General features: G+C 31.7%; 2 protein-coding genes and 1 long non-coding RNA gene across 3 annotated transcripts; 2 read left to right on the top strand and 1 right to left on the bottom strand.

Annotated features, from left to right (window-relative positions):
- Positions 1 to 420: 420 nt before the first annotated feature.
- LOC127813750 (uncharacterized) lies at positions 421 to 9,961 on the bottom strand. The gene is made up of 3 exons (XR_008026181.1): positions 9,759 to 9,961; positions 8,303 to 8,365; positions 421 to 782 (listed from the first exon to the last, which is right to left on the bottom strand). It is a non-coding gene; the product is annotated as an uncharacterized LOC127813750 (long non-coding RNA).
- A 4,706-nt stretch (positions 9,962 to 14,667) lies between these two features.
- On the top strand, positions 14,668 to 16,395 carry LOC127813440 (glycosyl hydrolase 5 family protein-like). The gene is made up of 3 exons (XM_052354401.1): positions 14,668 to 15,084; positions 15,206 to 15,788; positions 15,956 to 16,395. Exons 1-3 carry the CDS (start codon positions 14,668 to 14,670, stop codon positions 16,393 to 16,395), a joined length of 1,440 nt encoding a protein of 479 aa, XP_052210361.1.
- Positions 16,396 to 22,787: 6,392 nt separating this feature from the next.
- On the top strand, positions 22,788 to 24,381 carry LOC127812578 (probable membrane-associated kinase regulator 2). Its single transcript, XM_052353008.1, has 2 exons — positions 22,788 to 24,044; positions 24,139 to 24,381. Exons 1-2 carry the CDS (start codon positions 22,985 to 22,987, stop codon positions 24,198 to 24,200), a joined length of 1,122 nt encoding a protein of 373 aa, XP_052208968.1. The 5' UTR covers positions 22,788 to 22,984; the 3' UTR covers positions 24,201 to 24,381.
- Positions 24,382 to 24,555: the final 174 nt, after the last annotated feature.

Raw genomic sequence — 24,555 nt, 5'->3', positions numbered from 1 at the left:
ACCCAAACATCTACCAAAAACTCTTGAAATAGTTTTCCACCTCTCAAAATTGTTAAATACTCGGTGAGTCATTCAAACAAATGATAACTATAAAAATCCATTTGAGTAAATTGATCAGTTAAAGGTCGATCATACTGAACGTTCCACAATTTCAACTCAAGTTCTCATCCAAACTCATCATATGAAAATAATAGAACATAATGTAATGCCAAGTATGCTGGGTGACATTCATTAATTTGTATCGACTCTTACATTTTCGACTCAAAAATCTAAGATAGTATCTTTCATTCCACTTACCTATGTTTTATCACCTAGTATTACAATCGCAATCTCATCTACAGTTGTTAGGTCGTACTGTCGTCGATCAATTGTTGAATTGTAATGAAGATAAGCAGGTAGATTATGTCTTGTCGAGTCTAATTGATGTAAAATGGCAAGCTTGATGAAATTTATCTACAAATGCATTGATTTACAACAAACTATCTTGAATAGTTTTAAGAACATCCTTTCTCAAGTTAGGATTTCTACCATTACAAATTTCTAAAACTAATTTAGGGTCAGATATACAATTGAGCATAACTCGCATTTTGCCCTGGTTGTGGTTGTAGTGATCCTATTCAATGTCGTAATTCTCCATGAATTATGAATGATATAGGGCCCCTTCCACTGAGTACTCTAGGATCCAATATAATACAAAGACTCGTAAAAGCATTAATTGCATTGTACACTCGAATATAACTTCAAAATGATCTTGATTGATCATTATTCCCATCATACAATGCCTGAAATGGTGGAAGGGGTATAATAAGTAAAGGTAGCATAATATTTGCTTCCAAACAGCAAGTTCCATATAAAGAACGCTTCATAGATAATTTTGTCAATTTTTCATCTATCTAACGTAAGGCTGAACAATAAAGACATAATACATTCATCTTGCCAAGATAATGGTGGCAAGAATCTTTGTGTGCCTAGGCGTCAATTGATGTACTCATAAGCATATCTTTTAATTCATCGTCAGTACATAGATCTTCTTGAAAAAATCAATTTATAGGAGTAGACTTACAAATATTTGTGTATAAATAAAATTCTATAAAATAAAACGATACGAGTAAAAATACGTATTTCAATATTAGACAATAGTTTATTAATTCCTTTGTAGAGCTAAAGATGTACATGGCATAAAAAACGAACAAGTAGAATGATAGGTAACCATTGTTTGTTTTTGTACCAAATGAAAATCTTCAGTTATTGTTTCTCATTCCAGGCGAGTGTGATCACAACGAATTGGTGTTAAAAAAAGTTATCTTAGTTTAACAAATTCTTCTAATCCCTCTTGTTCTCGTTGCAAGCATTGAAATTAAAAGTATGACTTTCATTTTTTTCAAGCTCTCGGCGTGCACGTTAGACTAATGCAGTTTTTGATATTACATCATCATTTTGTGCCTAAAATGAAAATATTTTATCATTGGTGCAAAATATGTGAATATTTTATGCTTAAAATGAAACTATTTACTTATTTCTTCTCTTTCTGTTTATTTTATTTTCTATTTTATTTGTTTTATACCTTTAATAGTGTTATCTTTATTTCTTTCCTTCTTCATGAATTTTGTTATTTTATTAAAAAAAATAAGAATTAAAAACCTACCTTATTTAGTTTCTCATTTCTTTTTATATTTTTTCTATATTCCTTTGTTTCTTTTTTTTATTCTCTTCATATAAGCAACAATTTATTAATGATACATTATAAATGCACATGTATCCATACAAAATAAAAATAAATAAATTTTAAAAACACATACAAATAATAATAAGTTACAGAAAAACAAATAACAATAATTTTGCAAAAATAATATAAAACAACAAATTCATTTTATACACTCATGCCACTTGACATACATTTATCATTCTTTTATTAAAAGGAGTTGTTTTTTCTTTTTCTTTAGATATTGGGTTATCCTTTTCTTTTTCTTTTACCTAACAAATATAAATAAAATATTTAAAAGATTAAAAAAAATCTTATATAAATAAAATACATTAATGTTTGACTTGATTTTGTACTTATCGCATGAACACGGATAATATTAAGGTCGTGCTCATCACGAATGACCACACCAACATTTCCAGATGGGGTTGTAAGAGTAGGCTAGAGATGGCAAATGAACAGGCCGGGCTAGGTCGAGCAATGGAAAATAGAGGCCTGGCACAGCTCTATGGCCCTTAATAAACGGGCCAAGGCGGCCACAGGTCACAAAGTATTGGCCCGACCCGACCCATTTGCTACATTACCAGGCCAAGCTGGGAGGCAAACCGACCCATGGGCCACCTGACTCATTTGCCATCTCTTAAGCAGGCCTACAAAAATAAATTGTGAACAAATTAAAATCTATATAATAAAATGGTATTAGTAAAAGTATATATTTCAAGAATTAAATATAGTTATTCACCAATTTGGTGTTAAAAAAAAATTGTCTTAGGTTAATTCATTCTTTTGATCTTTCTCATTTTCATCACAGGTGTCGTCCTAATTGGTATGCAAAACATGACTTTTGATTTTTTTTCACATTCTCGTCATGTACGATGGGCCAATCCAGCTTTTGATAACACATTATCATTGTGTGCCTAAAATGAGAATATTATATAAGTAAGTGCATAAAATGTGAAGATTATCAGATTTCTTGCTTTTGTTTCATCATGTATTTTTTCTTCCGTTTAACTAACTTTTCCTCCGCTCAGTTGAGTTTTTAGTCACATAAGAACCAATGCATGCATTAATAAAATTTAAAAAAAGAGAAAAAAATAATTTAAAAACACATTAGGCAACAAAACTACAAACTCACTATGCACTTGTTGGTTTAAAGACACTACCCATCTCTTTACAAAATATACGTTAAAAAGGTAAATATTATATCATTAGGTACATAAAATGTTTTCTACTTTCTTTTTTACTCTTCTTATTTTTTCCGTTATATTAAATTTTATTTTTGTCAATTTTTTCTTTCCTTTGAAACTTCTTATAAAAAAAATAAAAATTAAAAAAAATTTATTATGTAATTTCCATTTCATTACATATTTGTTCCTCCTTCTTCTTCTTCTTCTTCTTTTTCTTTTTTATTTTCTTCTCTTATATTTTTGTTATTATGCTATATTATAAATACAACATGTGTTCACACAAATAGACAAATATATTAAAAATTCAAATTAATGTTCATACAAATGCATTAACATATTGCACAAATGTTTACTTTAAGGTGTTTCAAAAAAACATTTCACATTCAATAAAAACAAATTTGAATAAATATTTCAAAAAAACTTTTAAAAAATATACATAAAAAAAAGTACGTGACACTATACAATTCCTAAAAATATTTATATAATATTCAAAAAAAATTAAAAATTATTGAAAAACCATATCATGAGATGTGTATTTTTCTTTCCATTACCAGAAAGAATAGCCATTTTTGTTTTCTTTAATATTACTCTGTCTTTTTCCTTTGTCTATAAAAATAAGTAAAATATATTTATAAATTATTTTTAAAATAATAAAAAAATACATATTCAATGTTCAAAGTGACATTTTAGCTTTCCTCCCGAATGCGAATACTATTAAGGTCACGCATCACGAATAACAACATTAACATTTTTTTCTTGAAACAATCGAATTTATACATACAAACACTATAGAGTGATAAATAAAATTTTATACACATAAATAAGAAAATTAATAAATAAAGTTGATATTACAGTTCAGTATAAGTATCTATCCACCTATAAAGTATGAGAAAAAAAATATTTTATTAAAAAAAATTAGATATGATAAGTTTTTTTAAAAAAAAAAAAATAGACCTTACATTATAAGAAAGGTACTTAATTTATATGAAGAAAAAAAAAAAACTTACTTGACCAATAATAGTGATATTGTCCATAACTGGTGTATTTCAACCTAAAAATATTTGGTTATATAATTTTAGACACTAAGAAATAAAAAATTAGCAATACTAAAAGTTAACATAGATTTCATTAACAATGAAATGTTATTCCCAAATCAGTTGCTACCAAATCGGATAATAAAATTTAAAATTTTATTTAAATAAATAATTGCCATGGATGAAAATTATTAACGAGTTATAATCAAGAGGAGAAAAAATAAAAATATAAACATCTAAGAAAAAAAAAAAAAAAAGGCCAACCCAATATTTAGAATAGATGTAATTTAACAATTACATTAAAATGATAAAATTAAAATCGAAACACGACAATTATCCAAATTTGAACTCTTATCTTTTCTAACTTTAATTTTATAAAAATAAAATTAAAACTAAAATCAAAACCCATTACAATCATAAATATTTTAAAATTCACCATTTATCACTAAAAAACTCCAAACATAAATTTATGTAAAAAAAAAAATCAACAAATAACAAAGCCATTTTATAAGTAATAATAAATAATTATTTCATGAAGTCAACTAAAGTATTACACACATATGCATCGACTAGAATCTTTTGAAATACAACATATAATATTATACTCTCTTAAAAAGGTACCCAAAAAAAAAACATAAACTCTTTTGTCATATTACATATAAATGTTAAAATAGTCTCTTTCTTTTTAGAATCAAATATATTACATTTGAATGGTATAATATTTTTTATAATAAAATGTTAAATATATTTTTTTTAAGTACGTGAGTTTAATTTTTTTGTTGTAGAAAGATTAACTAAACAAATCACTTACTTTTTTTTTAAATAGTTTCAAATAAACAGTCCCTTTCCTCTCAGACTAAGTTTTTAGATAACTCCACAACAAATCACCCTCCCTTTCTTTTTAAATAGCTCTAAATAAATACTTTCAATGCATTTAAAATTTCACAAACAACTTTCACAAAGTGAAAGTTTAAATGCATTGAAAGTATTCATGAAAAAAATAAAATATTTAAATTAACTATCAAATATTCCAAATAAAACTAACCAACACACTGAAAATACAATGAGACATTCCCAAACAGCAAAAACAGAGAAAAATGAGGAAAGACAAAAGCAAAAACAAAAAAAATTACTATAATGAATAACTGAGCAACCAAAGTGATGTCGTGACCGGAGTGAACAATGGTAAGAGTGGTCAGAGTGGTCCACAATCGAAGTGAGCTCTAAAGAAGGCAAAAGCTGAGAGAGCAAACAAAATGTTTAAAATTCAAGAAGAAAAACGGAGAGGAAGAGAGATATAAAAGGGTAAACAAAGATATGAGTGGCAAAAGCTAAGATAGGGATAGGGATAGAGAGATAGAGAGGGAAAATGGGTAGATGGGGAGGCAAATCATTTGTGATACTTAGGAAAAAGATTGTTGGGCGAGAACATCCATTAATCTCAACCATTGATATATATATTTAAAATTCATCTCAATCATACAAACAAAATGTATCTCTAATACATTTTATACATTTTCAAAAATTCTTCTCCCTTATCATATAGATTTTATCTATAATCAAGATAAACATGAAGTTTTATGTATGTATTATGGATTTGTACATGTAATATTTGAATTAGCTATAAAATATGGGGCAACTTTATAGGGTAAATAGTGGTTTTAAATTTAGATTGATTTTTTAAATTATTTTAATAATAAATTATCACTCATCTCATTAAATTTTATTATTATTGTCATTCGAATAGAATAATAATTTTGTTAAATAAAAACATCGACATTAAAGCAATTACTCTAAAAGAAAAAGAATATTTAAATAACATAAAACACTCGTCGCGTAAATACTTTGATACTTAATTCAAAAGACTTAAATCCCTTAGTGTTAAAATTTTTTAAATAATATTTATCGTAATATTTTGAAATTCACTAAATTAAAAATTTTATAAATTATATTTATCATAATATTCCATTATCCACTGAAATTAAAATTATTATGAATAATGTTTTTTTTTTCCAAACTCTTAAAAGAATTTTCAAATGCCAAAATTATTATATTTGCATTTTATTCATGACTTTCAAATCAAGAGAAATTTTACACATTTTTAATCTAAATAATTATTTTAATCTTTTGAACTTTTTCGATCTTTTAATGAATTTTGTTTATGATACATCACTTATTAAACAATGAAGTGATAAAATTTTGAGAAAATTAATTTGATGGTATAAACAAAAGTCTATTAGCGATTTAATAAGTACATTTTTTAATATTAAAAAAAATCAATTCTAGTTTGCAATCACTAGGGGTGAGCACAACTTCGATTAAATCGAAGTAACCGAACCAACAAATTCAATCGGTTCGGTTCGGTTATTTTTTTTAAAATTTCGGTTCGATTAATTTTTTCTTGAAAAATTCAATTTTTGATGTTCGATTCGATTTTTACTTAAAATAACTGAAGTTCCGAACCGAACCGTATATCCATAACCCCTCCACTCACCTCAAAACCCTATGTTTCTAACGCTCACTCCAGATCTATTGCTTGGCATTCATCTCTGGATCGAGCAACTAACTATTATTCCTCTTTCTCGCTATAGCCTTGAGGTTAGTTTCATCTCTAGATTTGTGCTTCTTCATCGGCCATTGGTACAATCTTGAGCTATCATTTTTTTTTTTGTTTATGTTTCTCTTATCATATTCATTTAATCTTATTTTGTGTCCAACTCCATGCATTCTTCATATATGTTCGGCCATATGGTACTCAATTTTTGGGTAAGTTTTGGTTCGATTTTTGGTTCAATTAGTTTAAATTTAAAATCGATTAGTTCGATCTCAATTACTTCGATTAGTGGAGTACTTAGGTTCGTTTATTTGTTTAAGTTTGGTTTAGTTCGGTTAGCTAAAATAAGGTGATTCAGTTCGATTATAACCGAATGCACACCCCTAGCAAGCACATTTAAGTAATCAATTCTAGTAACTTAATGAATTTTGCTTATATTTTTTAATTAATTTAACTCATATTTTTATTTAAAAATAAAATAAAATAACAAAATAGACACCACACCTACAATAGTTAAATTAACTAAAAAATGCAAATTCAGTACTGTAATCAAAACAATGAAAATTTGAATTGTCACGTAAAAAAAAATTAAAATATAAAAATTAAATTAATTCAAACTGCAAATCTATAAGTGTAATAAAAAAAATTAAAATATAAGAATTAAATTAATTCAAAATATAAATCAATAATAAATGTAATCAAAATAACGAAGAGTTTGAATCAACACGTACAAGGACAAAAATATAGATTTATTCTATTTAAAATGATATTTATGTATTAATGTATTATTCATGTTGGTGTAACATTTTTGTCCTTGTACTAATAAAGTACTATAATTGAGTGTACAAATAACATTTTCAGTAGATATATAACATGTGATCGTGAATTTGTATCATTTTTCCAACTTGTTCCCATTTCCCATTTAGAAAAAGAAAGCAAAAAAATTGTCTTATTAGTAGAAGCACTTGGAAAAGGGAAACTTAATTGTAGAAAATATGCACAAAATAAGTCTAATAATTAATAATATAGGTGGAAGGCAGAGCGACTAAATTTTGAATTGGTCCAAAACTTCAAGTGTTCAATTTATTAACATGCAGACACAATGAACACACAAAAAGCACTATGCCCAGAATGGCACATGGAATCCTAAAGAAAATTTGAAACTTGAGAGGAAAACTGTAACATTCCAAGAAAATGAAATCTATTAAAAGAAACCCTAATGGAATCCTAAAGAAAAATTTGTTAGAACCCAGAGAGAAAAACTACAACATCCTAAGCACATAAAATGTATTAAAAAAAAAAAATGGAATCCTAAGGAACATTTGGTACCTTGGGAGGAAAACTACATCATCCTAAACACATGAAATCCAAGAAAAAAAAACACCCAATCTCTTTGGATAAGACATATCTAAAGTTATTATCAACTCACTTAGAAGGAGGTGTATAGATATGGGAGAAATAATTTGATGGAGTCAACATGGGAGAATAAGTGGAGTCAAAAGTGTTCTTGAATTAATTCAAAAAATGGTCACAATTACATTTTCTTTAGGGATTAGATGAAGATTTTTTCTGTTTTTATCACTTGTATCTGCTAGATTAGGTGGGATTAATAGTCTATTTAAAGGCTCTAAGGGGACAAATTTATTTAGATTAAACCACATTGCATACTATTAACAATTACCCTTCTTAAATTTAGAAGCCAAGCAAAGATCTAGTTGGTACAAACTTAAAAGTGTTCAATTTAATAAGTAGACACAGTGAACAGATAAAGAGAGCTATTTCCTTTGTTGAAGTTAAAAATAATTAGTGAATAACGAATACTTACCAGGAATACAACAGCTATTTCATTGGACGGTATTGAAGGGCAGCAGTGGACGTGGATGATACCCTGATTATTATTGGCCCTTAATTAAAATGAAAATCCTATAAATTTAAAAGACTTAAAATCTAAACACATTAAAAAAAAATATTTAAGAAATAATTATGCTAATGTTAAAATGTTATCTCCTGACCTCCCAATCATGTATCTGCCATGCCTTGATGATTTTGCACATATAGATAATTAATCAATGGTACCACGTGGAATTTTCCCATTAAATGATAGACATTGTGTTTTTTTTTTTTTCTACAATAACCAGGCTTTGTGATTAAGACTAGGTCATCTATATGTTGTGTTTCCCCATTTTTTTACCAATAATGCTATTGGTACACCTTTGTGTACACCTTGGACTACACAAATATGTATTAATGACAAAAATGTCGCTCATGAACCGCATAGAGGCAAGGGATATTTTAGTCATAATATCCATTTTTGTAGCCCAAGATGTACAAAAATGATGTACATCTAGCATGATTTCTTTACTCCCAATTACCCACGATTCGAAATGTTTTCTTTACAACTCTGACAGTGGCCTTCTTGTCAATATTGACAATTGGGAGGATTGTTTTACTTTTGTCCAAACTATATTATGAATAGAAAAATATTATTGATACATCTTTAAGTACATCTTGAGCTACATAAAGGTGTATCAATGACAAAAAAAGTCCCTAATAAGGTACATAGAGACGCGTGAGGCACATATGAGACGAGAGATATTTTGATCATATTATCCTAATACCCCTTATATAGTCCAAAATGTACAACAATGATGTACATCTAGCATGATTCGGATAGGATATGGGAGCCCCTCCCAAATCATTTATCCCAAATAGATACAGGAAGCCCACAATCTGGACCCACCAACCACTCAACTCAGTCTTTCTTGCCTTCCTAGCAGTTTTCACTTTTTGATTCGTTAATGCTAATTGGCAACACCCTATTAATCCAACTTACTTCAATTGACTTGGCTTTTCAAAATTAGCATATGCTTAAGATGGAAGCATAATTAAAGTCAGAATATAGAGTGAATAAAATAATTTTGTCAGGACAAGGGGATTAGTATTACCACCCCCAAAAAATAGCCTAAACCAGCCATAACCGCCGCCGCCGCCGGCAACCACCGCCGACCGACGATTTCCATATTCGGAGACTACCGTTTGAAACACCAACCCAAGAGGATTAATATATCCAAAAATGGGCAAGATCTAACGGCTGGATTTCCGTGGATCTGATTTTTAATTTTCGGCCAAAACGCCACGAGTGATAAAAATATAGTAGAAATGGTAAAGGGTAATAGTAGAGATGAAGGGAAACTCAAATATAATAGAAATGGAAGAAGGAAACTGAAATATGCACCATTGATTGGGATGTAGAAATGGAAGAAGGAAACTGAAATCTGTACCATTTGATTTCGGTGTGAGGCAGCGGCGGCCGCGTTGAGGCGGCGAGGAGCTGGAGGCAGCGGCGGCGTTAAGGCGGCGGCGGCCATGACAAGTAGAGAGGGCTTCAGCGGGTTGATGATGGCGGTCCAGCCCTAAAATGTCCAAGATTTATTCGGAGCAAAGTGTCGCCAGATCTGAAAGCCATTACAGTGACCACCGCCACACCAAAGCCATGAGTAAACGAAACTACTAAACGTACGTACAGGTCCACACCCACTCCACGTGTTCCCTCATCGAGCCCCCAACTATAACCCTCCGTTACTCTCCCCCACATCGTATCGCGCCACGTGCGGATGGCGACGTCAAGCTTAACGTTCGCCGTTTAGCCTCGGAGACATGAACGGACACGGCGCACAATACCGTCGGCACTGTTCGCATCAACGGCCCAGATTGAATCTGATGACTCACAAAATATATTTAATAGTTATAATTTAATTTTGTAGATAAAATTAAAATAAAAACAAATTTGGACATAAGTTTCTTAAGTTAAACGTATGTTAGAAATATTCTTAAGTTTAAATTTTTTGTAATTATAAATTTTTAATTTTTTATGTAAAATATACAAATGATATTTTAAAAAATTACTTTATTTATAGAGTTTTATAATATTAAAATATAATGTATGCTTTATATAATAATATAAATGAACATATATTATAACATAACATAAATTTAAAATAAATAAAATGCATGATTCTACTATTTAATTTTTTAAAATTTATAAACTCCTTAGAGCCAACAACATATTTGATATTCTAACTTAGTTGCTTCATAAAATAATTACTCTAATATTTATATAATCTCTTTAATCTAAGAATAGTATTTATATATTCCCTAAATACTATTCGATTCAATTTTAGTATACTTTTCACATTAAACAAAATATAATTCATACTCTAATTTTTTTAAATGCAAAAATGCCTCTTTCTCTCCTTCTTCTCCCTTTTTTTTTATTTTGTATACATTTAATAAATATTATCAATAGTTAATTATTATACATTTAATATATATTTTAATTTATAAATGTTTACATATTTAGTTTACATTTTTATATATTTAATTTTATATTTTATGCACATGAAATATATTTATTTAGAATTTAAATAAATATACTTAGACTTTAATTTAAATAAATATATTTAATTTGGGCTACATTTATAATAAAAATTTTAATTTTTATAAATTAATATTTTAAATTCATTTGAAGTTTGACGCGTATATAAAATTCGTCTCAAATTTAAGATGAATAATTTATCATCTCAAAATCTGTCTCAAATCTTAGACGATTAATTTTTTGTCTCAAAATTTGTCTTAAATTTGAGATGAAAATTTTTTTGTCTTAAAATCCGTATCACATTTGAGAAGGAAATCGTTCTGTCTCAAATTAAGATGGATATTTTTCGATTTCGAAATCCGTTTGAAATTTTTATCTAAAAATTTGTTTCAAATTCGTTGTTTTCTTGTAATGTCAAAGTGTTATTGAATTAATTCAAAAAGTTGCTACAATTACATTTTCTTTAGGGATTGGATGAAGATTTGGTCTGTTTTTATCCCTTTTTATCTATTGGATTAACGGAGATTAATAGCCCATTTAAAGGCTCTAAGGGGAGAGATTTTTTCAAATTAAACCCCATTGTTTACAATTAGCAATTATTCTTCTTAAATTTAGAAATCAAGCGAGCGACTTAGTTGGTACAAATTAATTGCAAAACTTCAAGTGTTCAGTTTAATAAGCAAACACAATGGACACACAAATAGAGTTATACCCAAAATGGCGCATGGAATCTTAAAGAAAATTTGGAACCCTTTGAGGAAAAGTGCATCATTCCAAGCACATGAAATCTATTACGGTTTTGTATATGCAATCTTTGAATTAGCAATAAAATATTCGGCCGGCCTCTTTGTAGGGTAAATCCTGTTTTTAAATTTAGATTCATTATTTAAATTAATTTAATAGTAAATTAACATTTGTCTCGTTAAATTTTGTTGTTGTTGTCGTTTTCAAACATAATAGTAGATTTATTAATTAGAAACATTATTGTTAAGTCATTTGAACTCTACAAAAAAAAAAATTAATTAAACAATGTAAAGAAGTCACTATGCAAACACTTCGATACTTAAATTAAACACAAATAACTTGAAGATTTAAAAGCCATATTAAAATTAGTATTAAAATTAGAATTTTTATGAATAAAATTTATTTTGATATTGTCGAATCCACTAGAATTAGGATTCTTATGGATAATATTTGCCATGATATTCTATTATCCACTAAAATTAAGATTTTTATTAATAATATTTATCATTTTTACATAACTCTTGTAGGTATTTTCGTATGTCAGAATTATCTTTTTTCCTGAATTAATACAAATAATATTTATTCTAATATTCTGATTTCTATTAAAATTAATATTTTTTATGAATAATGTTTATTTTGACTTCTTAAATTTATTAGAATTAGGATTCTTATAGATAATATTTATTGTGATATTCAATTATTTACTAAAATTAAGATTCTTATAAATAATGTTTATCCTTTTCACATAACTCTTGTAGATATTTTCGATTGTCAAAATTATCTTTTTCACATAATTATTCCAGATAATATTTACTCTAATATTTCAAGTTCCACTAAAATTAGGATTTTTATAGATAATATTTATTTTAACATTCCCGGATCCACTAGAATTATGATTCTTATGGATAATATTTATCTTGATATTCTATTATCTACTAAAATTAAGATTCTTATAGATAATGTTTATCATTTTCACGTAACTCTTGTAGGTATTTTCGTATTTCTGAATTATCTTTTTCACATAATTATTCTATATAATATTTATTCTAATATTTTGATTTCTATTAAAATTAGAATTTTTATGAATAATGTTTATTTTGACATTCTCAAATCCACTAAAATTAGAATTCTTATTGATAATATTTATCTTGATACCCTATTATCCACTAAAATCAAGAATCTTATGGATAATATTTATTATTTTCGTAGAACTCTTGAAGGTATTTTCTTATAACAAAATTATCCTTTTCACAGAATTATTCTAGATAATATTTATTTTAATATTTTGAATTCCACTAAAATTAGAATTTTTATGGATAACATTTATTTTGACATTCCTGGATGCATTAGAATTACAATTTTTATGGATAATATTTATCGTGATATTCTATTATCTACTAAAATTAAAATTCTTATGGATAATGTTTATTTATTTATTTTTATAGAACTCCTATAGGTATTTTTTTATGTCAGAATTATCCTTTTCGCAGAATTATTCCAAATAATATTTATTCTAATATTTTGAATTTCACTAAAATTAAGATTTTTATGGATAACATTTATTTTAACATTCCTAGACCCACTAGAATTATGATTCTTATGGATAATATTTATTGTGATATTCTATTATCCATTAAAATTGATATTCTTGTGGATAATATTTATCCTTTTCTAGAACTCTTATAAGTATTTTTGTATGTCAAAATTATCTTATTTACACTTTATTTAGAACCCTAGTTAAGGATAATTTTAGCTTAATTATGATTTAATTATCGACATTAATGACAAAATGTGTACCTGAACAAGAAACACAAATTACAAAAACTTTTGGCATCATTTTTATACTATAAACAGTCATCATAAAAATAATTTAAAATAAAAAATAATAATTTGAGTAGAATTTACCCTGTGAATTTTTAAACCCAACCAAACGAAACTAAATTATGTGGTTTTGTTTTGATTTACATTTACAATATACACCAACTGCGGTGAGGTTATCATTCCCCATTAGGGCTGGCAATGAGCCGAGCTACTTGTGAGCTGGCTCAAGACTCGATTCGAAAATTGGCTCAATAAGCTAGCTCATGATACAAATGAGTTAAGTTTGAGCTCAAATATTTGGCTCATTTAGTAAATGAGTTGAGCTTGAACTACCATTAGCTCGACTCATTTGGTTCACGATCCAGCTCGATATACTTATATATATATATTAATTTTATAAATTTATTAAATAAAAAAATATTTATTACTTAATACTCAATAATATAAATATATACTTAATAATTTTATAATATATTACTTAAATATATATTATGTATATTGCATATATTATTTAAATATATATATATATATAAAAGTAAGGTAATAGTCAATTTCGAGCCGAGCTAACTCGTAGTCATCATCGAACCGAGCTCGAGCTAAGAAAATCACCTCATATCGAGCTCGAACCGAGCTACGAGCCAAGTTAAAATCAATCAAGCTAAGCTAAGCAGCTCGAGCTGGGCCTAGCTCGGCTCAGCTCAACTTATTGCCAGCCCTATTCTCCATGAACCATTCCCTTCCCTTATTTGACTTCTTTAGACAATTCGTGAATTTGTTGCCCACATGCAAAAATGGCATTTTGAGATTGAGTTATGATGTTTTAAATAATTATATTATTTATGGTTAATATATTATTCATGGGATAAATAACTTGACAGAGGGATAATAAGTAGATGAAGTCAAAGTATATTTAAATTAATTCAAAAAGTGGTTATAGTTATCCTTTCTTTAGAGATTGGATGAAGATTTTTTTTTATTTTTATCTGAAATTAGGCGGAATTAATAGCCTATTTAAAGGCTCTCAAGGGAGAGATTTTTTTCAAATTAAATCTCATTGTTTTGTATCGCAAATCATGAGGCATCCGCAGTTGACAATCTTCTTCCTAATCACTTTGTTCTTCTTCAGTCAAGTAGTAGTTAGTATTAGTACCGATTTATGGCCTCTGTCAACACAATCAAGATGGGTGGTTTCTTCATCCGGGGATCGTATCAAGTTGAGATGCGTGAACTGGTCGGGCCATTTACATGGCATGGTGGTAGAGGGGATTAACAAGCAGCCAGTGAAGGACATTGCGGCTAGGGTTGCTTCATTAGGGTTTAACTGTGTTCGGCTCACTTGGGCTACCTATATGTTCACAAGGGGCCACCATACCAATCTAACTGTGGCTCAGTCCCTCGAGAGATGGAACTTAACCGATGCCAAGGCCGGGGTGTACAAGCACAACCCTCATGTTCTAGGCCTCAACCTCCTCGAGGCTCAGAAAGCTGTAATCGACGAGCTTGCAGCACATGATGTCATGGTGGTGCTAGACAACCATGTTAGCTTACCCAAGTGGTGCTGTGCCGACAAAGATGGCAACGGGTTCTTCGGAGACAAGTACTTCAATCCCCATGAATGGTTGAAAGGCTTAGCAACCGTAGCTAGGCTATACAAAGGCAATCCTGGGGTGGGTGAATTTTTTTTTGAACCCTGATATATACTTTGTTTGAAAACACTCTTGCTGATAATATATATATATACATAACCGAGTTATAAAGGCCTGATATATATGTTGTTGTCGTTTACAGGTGATTGCGATGAGCATGAGAAACGAGCTAAGAGGGCCGCGCCAGAACCGGAGAGGTTGGTACAAGTACATAAAGAAAGGTGCAGAAATCATTCACAGGACAAACCCAGATGTCCTGGTGATTGTCTCAGGCTTGTCTTATGATACATCTCTAAGGTTCCTAAAGCAAAAGCCCCTTAAATTGAACATAGGCAAGAAGCTGGTCTACGAGGGTCATTGGTACCCATTTGGTGACCCAACGGAGAAGTGGCTGTACCAACCGAACGAGTTCTGCGGCAATGCCACCAGGCAGTTCATTGATAAAATTGGGTTTCTGCAAACACAGTTTCCATTTTTTCTGAGTGAATTTGGCATGAACATGAAGGATGTAGAAGAGAAACAAGATAGGTATATGAGCTGCTTGCTTGCCCATGTGGCTGAGCAAGATCTTGAGTGGGCTTTGTGGACTCTGCAAGGAAGCTACATTTTTAGAGAAGGTCAGATTGGGATGGAGGAATCCTTCGGAATGTTGACAGCCAATTGGGACCATTTTCGAAGCTCAGAGATGCAGTCAAGGTTGCAGCTTATTCAACAAATGAACCGGGGTATGTTGACAGCCAATTTGAGTTGTTCTTATCCAATTAAGTGGATAATTTAGGGATAAATATCCATAAATTATCTCAAATTGGATTGAATATCGGAACTTTATCTCTATCATATTGTACCCTAAAAGATATGTGATTCTTTCATATTTATATCAATTTGGTTGCAGATCCGAAAGCACGTCATCGAAGCTACAACATCCTATTCCATCCAAAAACCGGGCAGTGCGCGGAGGTTGTCGAGGATGGAATTTACCTGAGAGATTGCAAGAGCTGGGCGAAGTGGAACCACCTCAAAGGCGGTCCGATCAGCTTAATGGGCGGCGACAGGAGGTGCCTGGCGGCGGTCGGAGAAGGGCTGCCGGCGATCGTGACGAGTAATTGCTCGAGTAACTGGAACATGGTTTCTGGGTCGAAGCTTCATATAGCCAGCAGAGACGAACATGGAAGATATCTGTGTTTGGATTGGGATTCTTCCGGCGCCTCTGGCTCTTCAAGAATCCTCACCAACAAGTGTCTTTGCTTGGGATCTGATCTTCAAGATGTTCCTCGCTGCGAGGATGATCCCCAGAGACAGTGGTTCAAGATGATCCCATCCAATCATAAATGAAAATAAATACCAACTAGAATTTAGGGTTCCTAGTTTCGAGTTTCCATTTTTGAGACTAGAGTTTAGAGTTTTGAGTTTTGTCTCTTCGATATAACTTCAAAAATTTGTTCAGATTTGAATAAAAAAGACTAGTTTTTGAAGATTGTGTTATAAGATGTAAATGTTTTAAATGTTATTTTCACGTTTAGTTGTGATAATATTGTATGTGAGCTTTTGTTAAAATGAAAGATAAGAGATATCAAAATAAGATTGAAATATATTTCGGATCAAGATATGGAATGATCAAGATAAGGTTAAAAAGCATTCTAAGATTTTTATCAAGTTATTTGTTAAATTTTTTAAAATACATTAGAAGACATAAAAATCTTTTTTTTTCTTATCTATAAAGATTAAAATATGCTTATCTTAAAGGAGGAGAGATAAGCATGTCTTGAAAGATCAAGATAAGGGATCATTAATGATTTTTTTAAGAATTTTCAGATTAACAAACATGTTAAAAAATGATAAAAATTCAGAATGTATCATATATCTTAGCTTTTTCATCCCATATCTTGATTAACAAACGCCTCCTAAATAAAATGTGTATCGATGTATTATTAATGTAATTGTTACATAAATATCAATAAACATATCACAATTAAGTGTTGACATAATATATTCGATCTTAAGTATCCATCAATACTACATTTATTGAAAACACTTAATTATAATACCTTTTATATTAATATCTTATACTACACGAAACAGTCCATATTCCTATAATTCCCACTACCCTACGACCCTAGTGACCCAAACTGGCCGTCAACTTTAGGACTTATTAAATGTGGGGAGGATGATCCAAAACTAATAATTTGTTCTCTGGGGAGTGGCATTAAGGCATCTAAAGCATAACCCTTGTGAAGATCATGCAGCTCAATTGGCGGCAAGCCTTAATAATATTTATACAGTAATGTGCTATATTTTATATTATCGAAATTTAAATATTTGATAGATCTACTAGTCAAAAATATTAAAAGCAAAGTGTCTAAGGCTATGTTTGCTTGATAGAAAACATTTTTTAGAAAAGTGTTTTTTTGGATTTTTCTTTTTTTTTTTTTATGTTTGGCAGCAATAAAACATCAAAAGTCAAAAGAAATTACTTTCTAGTCAATGGAAAGTAATCTCCTAAGGCTAAAACAAAAGTCAGAAAGTCACTTTGGAGTTGAAATCAAGAATTCACTATCTTAAACTAGGAGATCTAGTAGAGATCCAAATCCTACAGTTTAAGGGTGTTCAAGGTGTAATTTGATCATTCTAATTCCTTTTTAATATGTTAAATTATATATGTAATTTTTTGATTACTCTAAGCTGCACTATCTAATTTGATATTCATAAACCGCATCAAATTGTATTGCAAAATATTGTACAGTTTTCACAATTTGTCCGAGTGGACTTTCTATTGGGCGTAGTAGATTAACAAAATGGGCCTAAATCTTTTTTGATTGATCATTTTAATATATTTTGAGTTGTTCATTTCAAAATTAACTTTTTTTACAAGAAAAAAAAATGAAACTATACTAGTAAATAGTTTAAACAAATTAACTACAACTTAATCAAAAATTAAAATACAAATTTAAACATATTTTCAAACACATGTCATAACTATTAAAATGGTGTAGTCGATTTTCACGGTTTAACGATTTTTTTTTAACACCCCTACTTACAGCATCTTTTTTGCCTACATTGAGCTTTTCTTGCTTCGTCACGCCCATCCATAACTCCTCCTACATTGTGGGCCCGTTGGTCAACTCTTGCATCGCAGCCTTTGTCCATTGAGCATCGCCAACTTACCATCTCTAGTGAGCCTTGTCTCGATCCAAATTTGCCCTTCTATGTCACCATTTATGTCCTTCTCCATCTCTATTGTAACGGCCCGCCTCCCAGAGCCCCCTACTAGCATAGAGGATCCATAAGAGGGTCATTACTAAAATGATATCGAACAATAACACAACCCTTATTTAATCATAATCTCTTTTTATTATAACATCTCATAAACATCTTTACAAAACCATTCATCACTTGGGCCCACCTGGGTTTACATAACATACGACAATCTTAAAAACGTAAACATTAACCTTAACAAAGGCATAATGACACCCAAGATCTAATTTCAGGAGAACTCTGCACTTGCTACCATGACACGACGGCCTAGACCCAAACCTTGCTGAACACACCTGCGATCTCGGGACACTCTTTTACTTGGAATGATGTAAAACAACATGAGTCGCGAGACTCAGCAAGCTCTAGAAATGAAGGCTATAGGTTTAGGATATGACTTTTCACATGACACCCCATACAAATCTTGCCAATGCAATGTCATATCATGCCATGCCCAATACTTGTCTTATTTTTAGATGCACAAACATATAATAAATCTCATATAAACGGTTCTTGGGGCCCACATAAAACACACACTGGCACCCAAGTCCAACATACATACCTGTTGGCAGCCTTTTATAAGCTACCCCCATACCATTTCCTTTACATGCTCATTCCTGTCGCCCACATCATAATCTGTTGTCGTGGGTCTCACCCCAAGGTCTTACTGTTGCCGTGGGTCTCACCCCAAGGTCTTTATGTTGCCGTGGGTCTCACTCTAAGATCTTATCGTGGATCACGCCGCCACCCATACTCAATCTTGGTTTTCCCTCGGGCCAACCCCGAGCTAATATCTAAGCCGAGCCAAAGCTCACCGAGTCGGTACTCTTGACACCTGGCACGGTACTCCCATCCAGAATAACAGTAACATTAGAATCATGCAATGCAACACATAAGAAATGCAAAGGCTTCTGTAGCATAAACGTGATGACAAGGCCCCCATAAACCAAGCATCAAACCCTGCTACGCCCACACATAAGAATTCACACATACGATATGCTCTAAATGCATATGCTCACCTAGGATACCCAAGTTGGCACTTAGACCAATCGAGTCATGCAAATGCTCATACATCCCATCACACACAAGCATGTCCCCACATGAATGCAACCCAATTCCCTGTAGCACACATATCATGATATGCACAAACCAAGGCGGGAATCCGGAGTACCAACTCTTCTGGTCATCTAACGCTTATCGTAACAACCGATGACTGGTGCTCATACATCTAGCCATCAACTGCCGCAACCCACGGTCGACAGTCAATGACTTTGTACTCATACCCTTAGACACACTTACTGACACTATTAACTTTATATCCTCTAAACTTAACATTACACAATATTTCTCCATAACTTTTCATGTACATATCCACATAGCATCATGATACCATTTTCATTTCCTTCTTATTCGTAGAAAAACCATCTCATCTTACATAATAGACTTTTAACATATTTCCATAATATCATATCATTTTCTAAGAACCTAATGCCAGTGGGTTCGACATCATTCCCAAGGAAAATGGAGCGATACAAAGCTCTGTAATGGTTAAAATGAAAGACACCAAGATAACTTTGCTTAACTTATTCCATCAACAATAACCTCATTAATAAAATATAAATCATAAAGTAATTGCCACGCGAATTATTATTATTAAAGCGTGGAACCGAGTCAAGGTGAGTGAGGGTTTAAAATACAAGAAACCTCGAAGACTTTCACGAGAAATAAATAACACGAGGAGAGGGTTAGGAGCTTGCCTGATAATAGCCAATCATAGCTTTTCTCGCACTTCCACTATAAAATAAAACGTTTAATAGCAATTATTAAAACTGTGACTCATATTAATTAAATCTAACCATATAAAATTTATGACTTCAACATATAACACTTATATTAATTTGACCCACTTACCTGACCAATTTAATCATAAAACAATCTCAAAATCTTCCAATTCTTCTCCTTATTTACCTATTTTTCCTCCCATTTCCCGTGCTGCTCGCAGCCCCTGCTTCTTCCTCCCATTTCTTCTTCTGCCTTCTGCTTCAAACACGGCCAAATTTGGCCTTAATACTTGCTGCCCAAGGTTGCATTATATATAGCAACTTCAAGTGGCTTTTAAGCCAAAAAAGGTAATGGCCAACACAAGGCCACGCATACAAATATATATATATATATATTAATTAATTAACTAATTTAATTTGATTAAATATTTTATTATTATTATTATTATTCTTATATGTTATTTTATTATTTTCATAAATATTTTCAATTAATTTAATTAATCACCTTAATTTTCTATTTCTTCAAAATATCATAAATAAATTTTTTTTCAAAAATCTCCAAATATTCTAACATATCCTCAAACATCTAAATTAATTATTTTTACTTATTTTCAATTTTTTTGGAATGCTACGTCTATCCATCGGGCTCCAATTGTATCATCATCTTTGTCCATCTTCGGCCAAATTAGCCTCTCTTAGTCTATGTATGAGTAATTGTCCCAATCTCTCATCGTCACTATCTCACTCAATCTCTTGTCAACCATCATTTGTTGTCTGATCCTAAACTCTAAACTTTAAACTCTGTATCTAACTCATTCTCTTCTTACTATTATATATATATGATATTATTATATTTTAATCTTTATTATTAATATTTTTTATTTGTTATGCTTTTTTATCTTTATGATATATATATTGTGATAAAGAAAAAAATATTATATTTTTTTAAGTACAAGCCATACACTAAAAATAATTTTCTAATAACATTTTCAGATTACAGCTAAATAACAAAAAATACATATACAAAAACAACTTTTAAAAAATTATTTTCTAAAAAACTATTTCCCACCCCGCAAAAAAATTACTTCTCCTCAAAAAAACAAACGGAGGTTAAATATTACTTCCCAGAAACAAAAGCCACGAGGAGTGGTTGGGGGCATTTATTAATGCTGAAGGAGGCACGGATATGTCACGTGAGAGAGGGTCCCGCTAAAATACTTCACCAGCAGGACCCCACTTCCTACGGTCGCTACCTCCTCATCATTACCCTTCATCTCCTGGCACTTCGGACGCGGGCCCACCCCAGGTTGATTGATCAACGGCTGTAATGATCCAATCAGGGAAATTCAATCTAAAGGTCAAATCTTTTTGTAACTGCTCCCGCTACTCATCTGCATGGTTGCCACGTGGCACGATGTAAAGTTACCATCCGCACCCCTTATGTTTATAAAAAAATAAAAATATTCTTTACATTTAAAAAATATAGCTCTAAAATATAAGACTTTTTACTATATTAATAAGAAAAAAATGCAGTTAGAATTATAAAATTAAAATTAATGTATTTTTAAATATAAAAATTATATCAAGTGTAATTATTTTAATTTAACTATTGTATTTTAAGAAATGTCAAATTCATATTTTTGCCTCATAAATTTTATATTTTTTTAGGGTAAATTATATGAAACCTCCTGCAGTTAGTGTCATGTGCAATTTACCTCATGTGCTGTCGATTGCACCAAAAACCCCATTTGCACTTTCAAAATGTTACAATCACTCACAATTTGTTGTTATTTTATATAATTTTATATAATAATTTACATACAAAATACATAATTATACATATATAATTTTAATATATCAAAAAATATAAAATTTTGCATTAATTAACCAATAAATTGCACAAAATTATGTAAAATAATAACAAATTATAGCTGATTATAACATTTTGAAAATGCAAGAGATTTTTTTGTGCAATCGAAAACACAGGGATAAGTTGCACATGACCCAAAATGTAGGGAGATTTCATATAATTTACCTTTTTTTGTGATTATTTAAATTTTACGTTATTTCGATTACAATCATATATTTATATTTTTGAATGAATTTAATTTTTATATTTTAAATTTTTTTATATGACAATTCAAATTTCTTGTTATTTTGATTACACTTATTTGTCTATATTTTTGAATTAATTTAACAATTATACTTTGACATATAAATAAAAAATAGATTAAATTGATTGTAAAAGTATATATTTGAAATTTAAGAATAGTTATTAGGAATATAATTTAAGAAAATATATTCAAAAATATAAATTTAAGAATATAATTAAAATAATAATAAATTAAAATAAAGTAAATATATATATTTGAAATTTTAACAAAAGTCAACAAGACTTATGAGTGATTTATTCACTATATAATTTAAAAAGTGTCAAATGAGTTATTTTTTGACTTTTAAATTAAACGTCAGAATAGTTATTAGGGTTTACCTTTTTTTAACCTCTCCAACAAAACGTGATTTAATTCTGTTAACTGTGTCATTTTTATTCCAATTAAATCCAAATGTGTTGGTACTTTATTAACACTCATTATACAAAAAATATTAAAATATCATATTATGTTAAAGATTAGGGTGAAAATGGCAATTTCCGAAACAACGTATATAAAAGTGTTAAGCATTTTAATCTGACAGTAAGCAGACTGGTCTCTCTCACATGGCTACTCTCTCTCTCTGTTCTCTGCTCCCTGCTCTGAAACTGAAACCAAGTAACAGGCAAGAAAGCGAAATACACATATAAGCCAGGCCCCTCTCTCTCTCTCTCTGCCTTTATAGCTCCATTATCAACCCTGCCTTTTAGCTCTTTCTCTCTGGCCCTGGCTCTCCCAACCATGGAAGTTTTCAGCTTGCTCAGGTACTGGCGCGGAGGCGGCGGAACACTCGACGGAGGGGTTAATGCTGGTCACGGGACCACGACCATTGTCACCTCCGTCAGCCACCAGGCGGGTGAGATGGACGACAATGAACGAGAGGGCGACAACGACGATGGACCCTTCTTCGATTTGGAGTTCGCCGTGCCGGACGACGGCGAAGTGGATGAGCAAGGGGATGGTACGGACGGCGGCGAGGAGGAAGATAGCGAGAATGAAAGGGATTTCAAGTTCACGCTCTCATCCGGTTCGAGCGCCGACCGGACGGATCCTAATGTCGCGCTGTCGCCTTCCGACGATTTGTTCTTCAATGGCCGGCTCGTGCCGGTGGAGGCGGAGCCGACGGCGGCGAAGTCGCAGTTCTCGCTCCTTAAGTCGGCGACAAAGTTTAGGGTCATGATGCTGAAGTTCAAGAAACCGAAGACCAATTTGGCCGAGAAACCAGAGCCCAAAGATGAGGAGACCCAGCAGCAGCAGCAGCTGCAGCTGCCGAAGCAACCGAAAAGCAAGCATTTCACCGTGAAATTCAAGGTGGAGGAGGTGCCGATCATGTCTCTGTTCGCCAGAGAAACCAACAAGTCCCAGAAGCAGCAAATCTCCGACGAAACATCAGCGATGGATGAGAAGCCCTTCTCCAAAGACGCCGTTCTAAGGTACTTAAAAATGGTTAAGCCTTTGTACATCCGCGTCTCCAAGCGGTACGCCGAGAAACTGAGGTTTTCTCCGCCTTCTACGGCGGCGGAGAAACCGTCCCCTCCGCCGGCGGCTAACACCTCAGTGGCGGCTGAGAAGGAACCGTCACCGCGCGCGAGCAACGAAAAGGGTCAGAAGCAGGGGAATGTGCCGGCGGGGCTGCGAGTGGTGACGAAGCATTTGGGGAAGAGCCGGTCGGCCTCCTCGACGGCGCCTTCTTCTGGGTCGGTTCAGGCGAAACGGCGAGACGACTCGCTGTTGCAGCAGCAGGACGGGATTCAAGGCGCCATTCAACACTGCAAGCGATCCTTCATCGCTTCATCCAGAGGTATAGCTATACATACAGATACCAAACAAACAATGAATTGATCTCCCATTTAATTTCTTTCTGCTGCAATTGATTCTCCTTTTGCTTCCGGCAGAGCTGGAGCCGTCGTCGCTTCTGTCGAGGTCGGCGAGCGATCCATCCCACGACAAATCGTAGCGCAGAAAGCGTTCAAAGAGGCGGAGGAAGGCAAGCAGCCGATAATGGAAACCGTCTTTTCACTTTGGTTCTTTAATTTCGGTATGATTTTGAGGACTAAAGTGACCCACCAGCGGCCACTTTCTTCCCTGTAAATTCGTTCCCAAAAACAAAAAGAGAAAAGCCTGAACCTTTCCCCCTCCTCCTTTGTCTCTTGTATCCAGTTGCTCCTCCATGCTCAGTTTGCTTCTTCTTCGTCTTAGAATAATGATATTGATCACCTACTGGTGAGCTATTTCAACGCCAACGCATCGCCAAAAAGGACTTCTTGGTTGAACTACGGGTCTCTATAGCCTGCAACAATCAGTTCAACTAG

This window comes from Diospyros lotus, chromosome 11 (assembly GCF_014633365.1).
Source record: "Diospyros lotus cultivar Yz01 chromosome 11, ASM1463336v1, whole genome shotgun sequence".
Taxonomy (NCBI): Eukaryota; Viridiplantae; Streptophyta; class Magnoliopsida; order Ericales; family Ebenaceae; genus Diospyros; species Diospyros lotus.
Note: the sequence above shows the minus strand (reverse complement) of the source record. Positions and strands in the feature narration are given on the sequence as shown.

What these genes read in the sequence shown, in the direction of transcription:
- LOC127813440 (XM_052354401.1), top strand. Translation starts at nt 14,668, where the DNA reads ATGGTGGTAGAGGGGATTAACAAGCAGCCAGTGAAGGACATTGCGGCT. An exon ending in TATACAAAGGCAATCCTGGG is followed by an intron (nt 15,085 to 15,205) that starts GTGGGTGAATTT and finishes TGTCGTTTACAG; the next exon opens with GTGATTGCGATGAGCATGAG. An exon ending in TATTCAACAAATGAACCGGG is followed by an intron (nt 15,789 to 15,955) that starts GTATGTTGACAG and finishes ATTTGGTTGCAG; the next exon opens with ATCCGAAAGCACGTCATCGA.
- LOC127812578 (XM_052353008.1), top strand. Translation starts at nt 22,985, where the DNA reads ATGGAAGTTTTCAGCTTGCTCAGGTACTGGCGCGGAGGCGGCGGAACA. An exon ending in CTTCATCGCTTCATCCAGAG is followed by an intron (nt 24,045 to 24,138) that starts GTATAGCTATAC and finishes TGCTTCCGGCAG; the next exon opens with AGCTGGAGCCGTCGTCGCTT.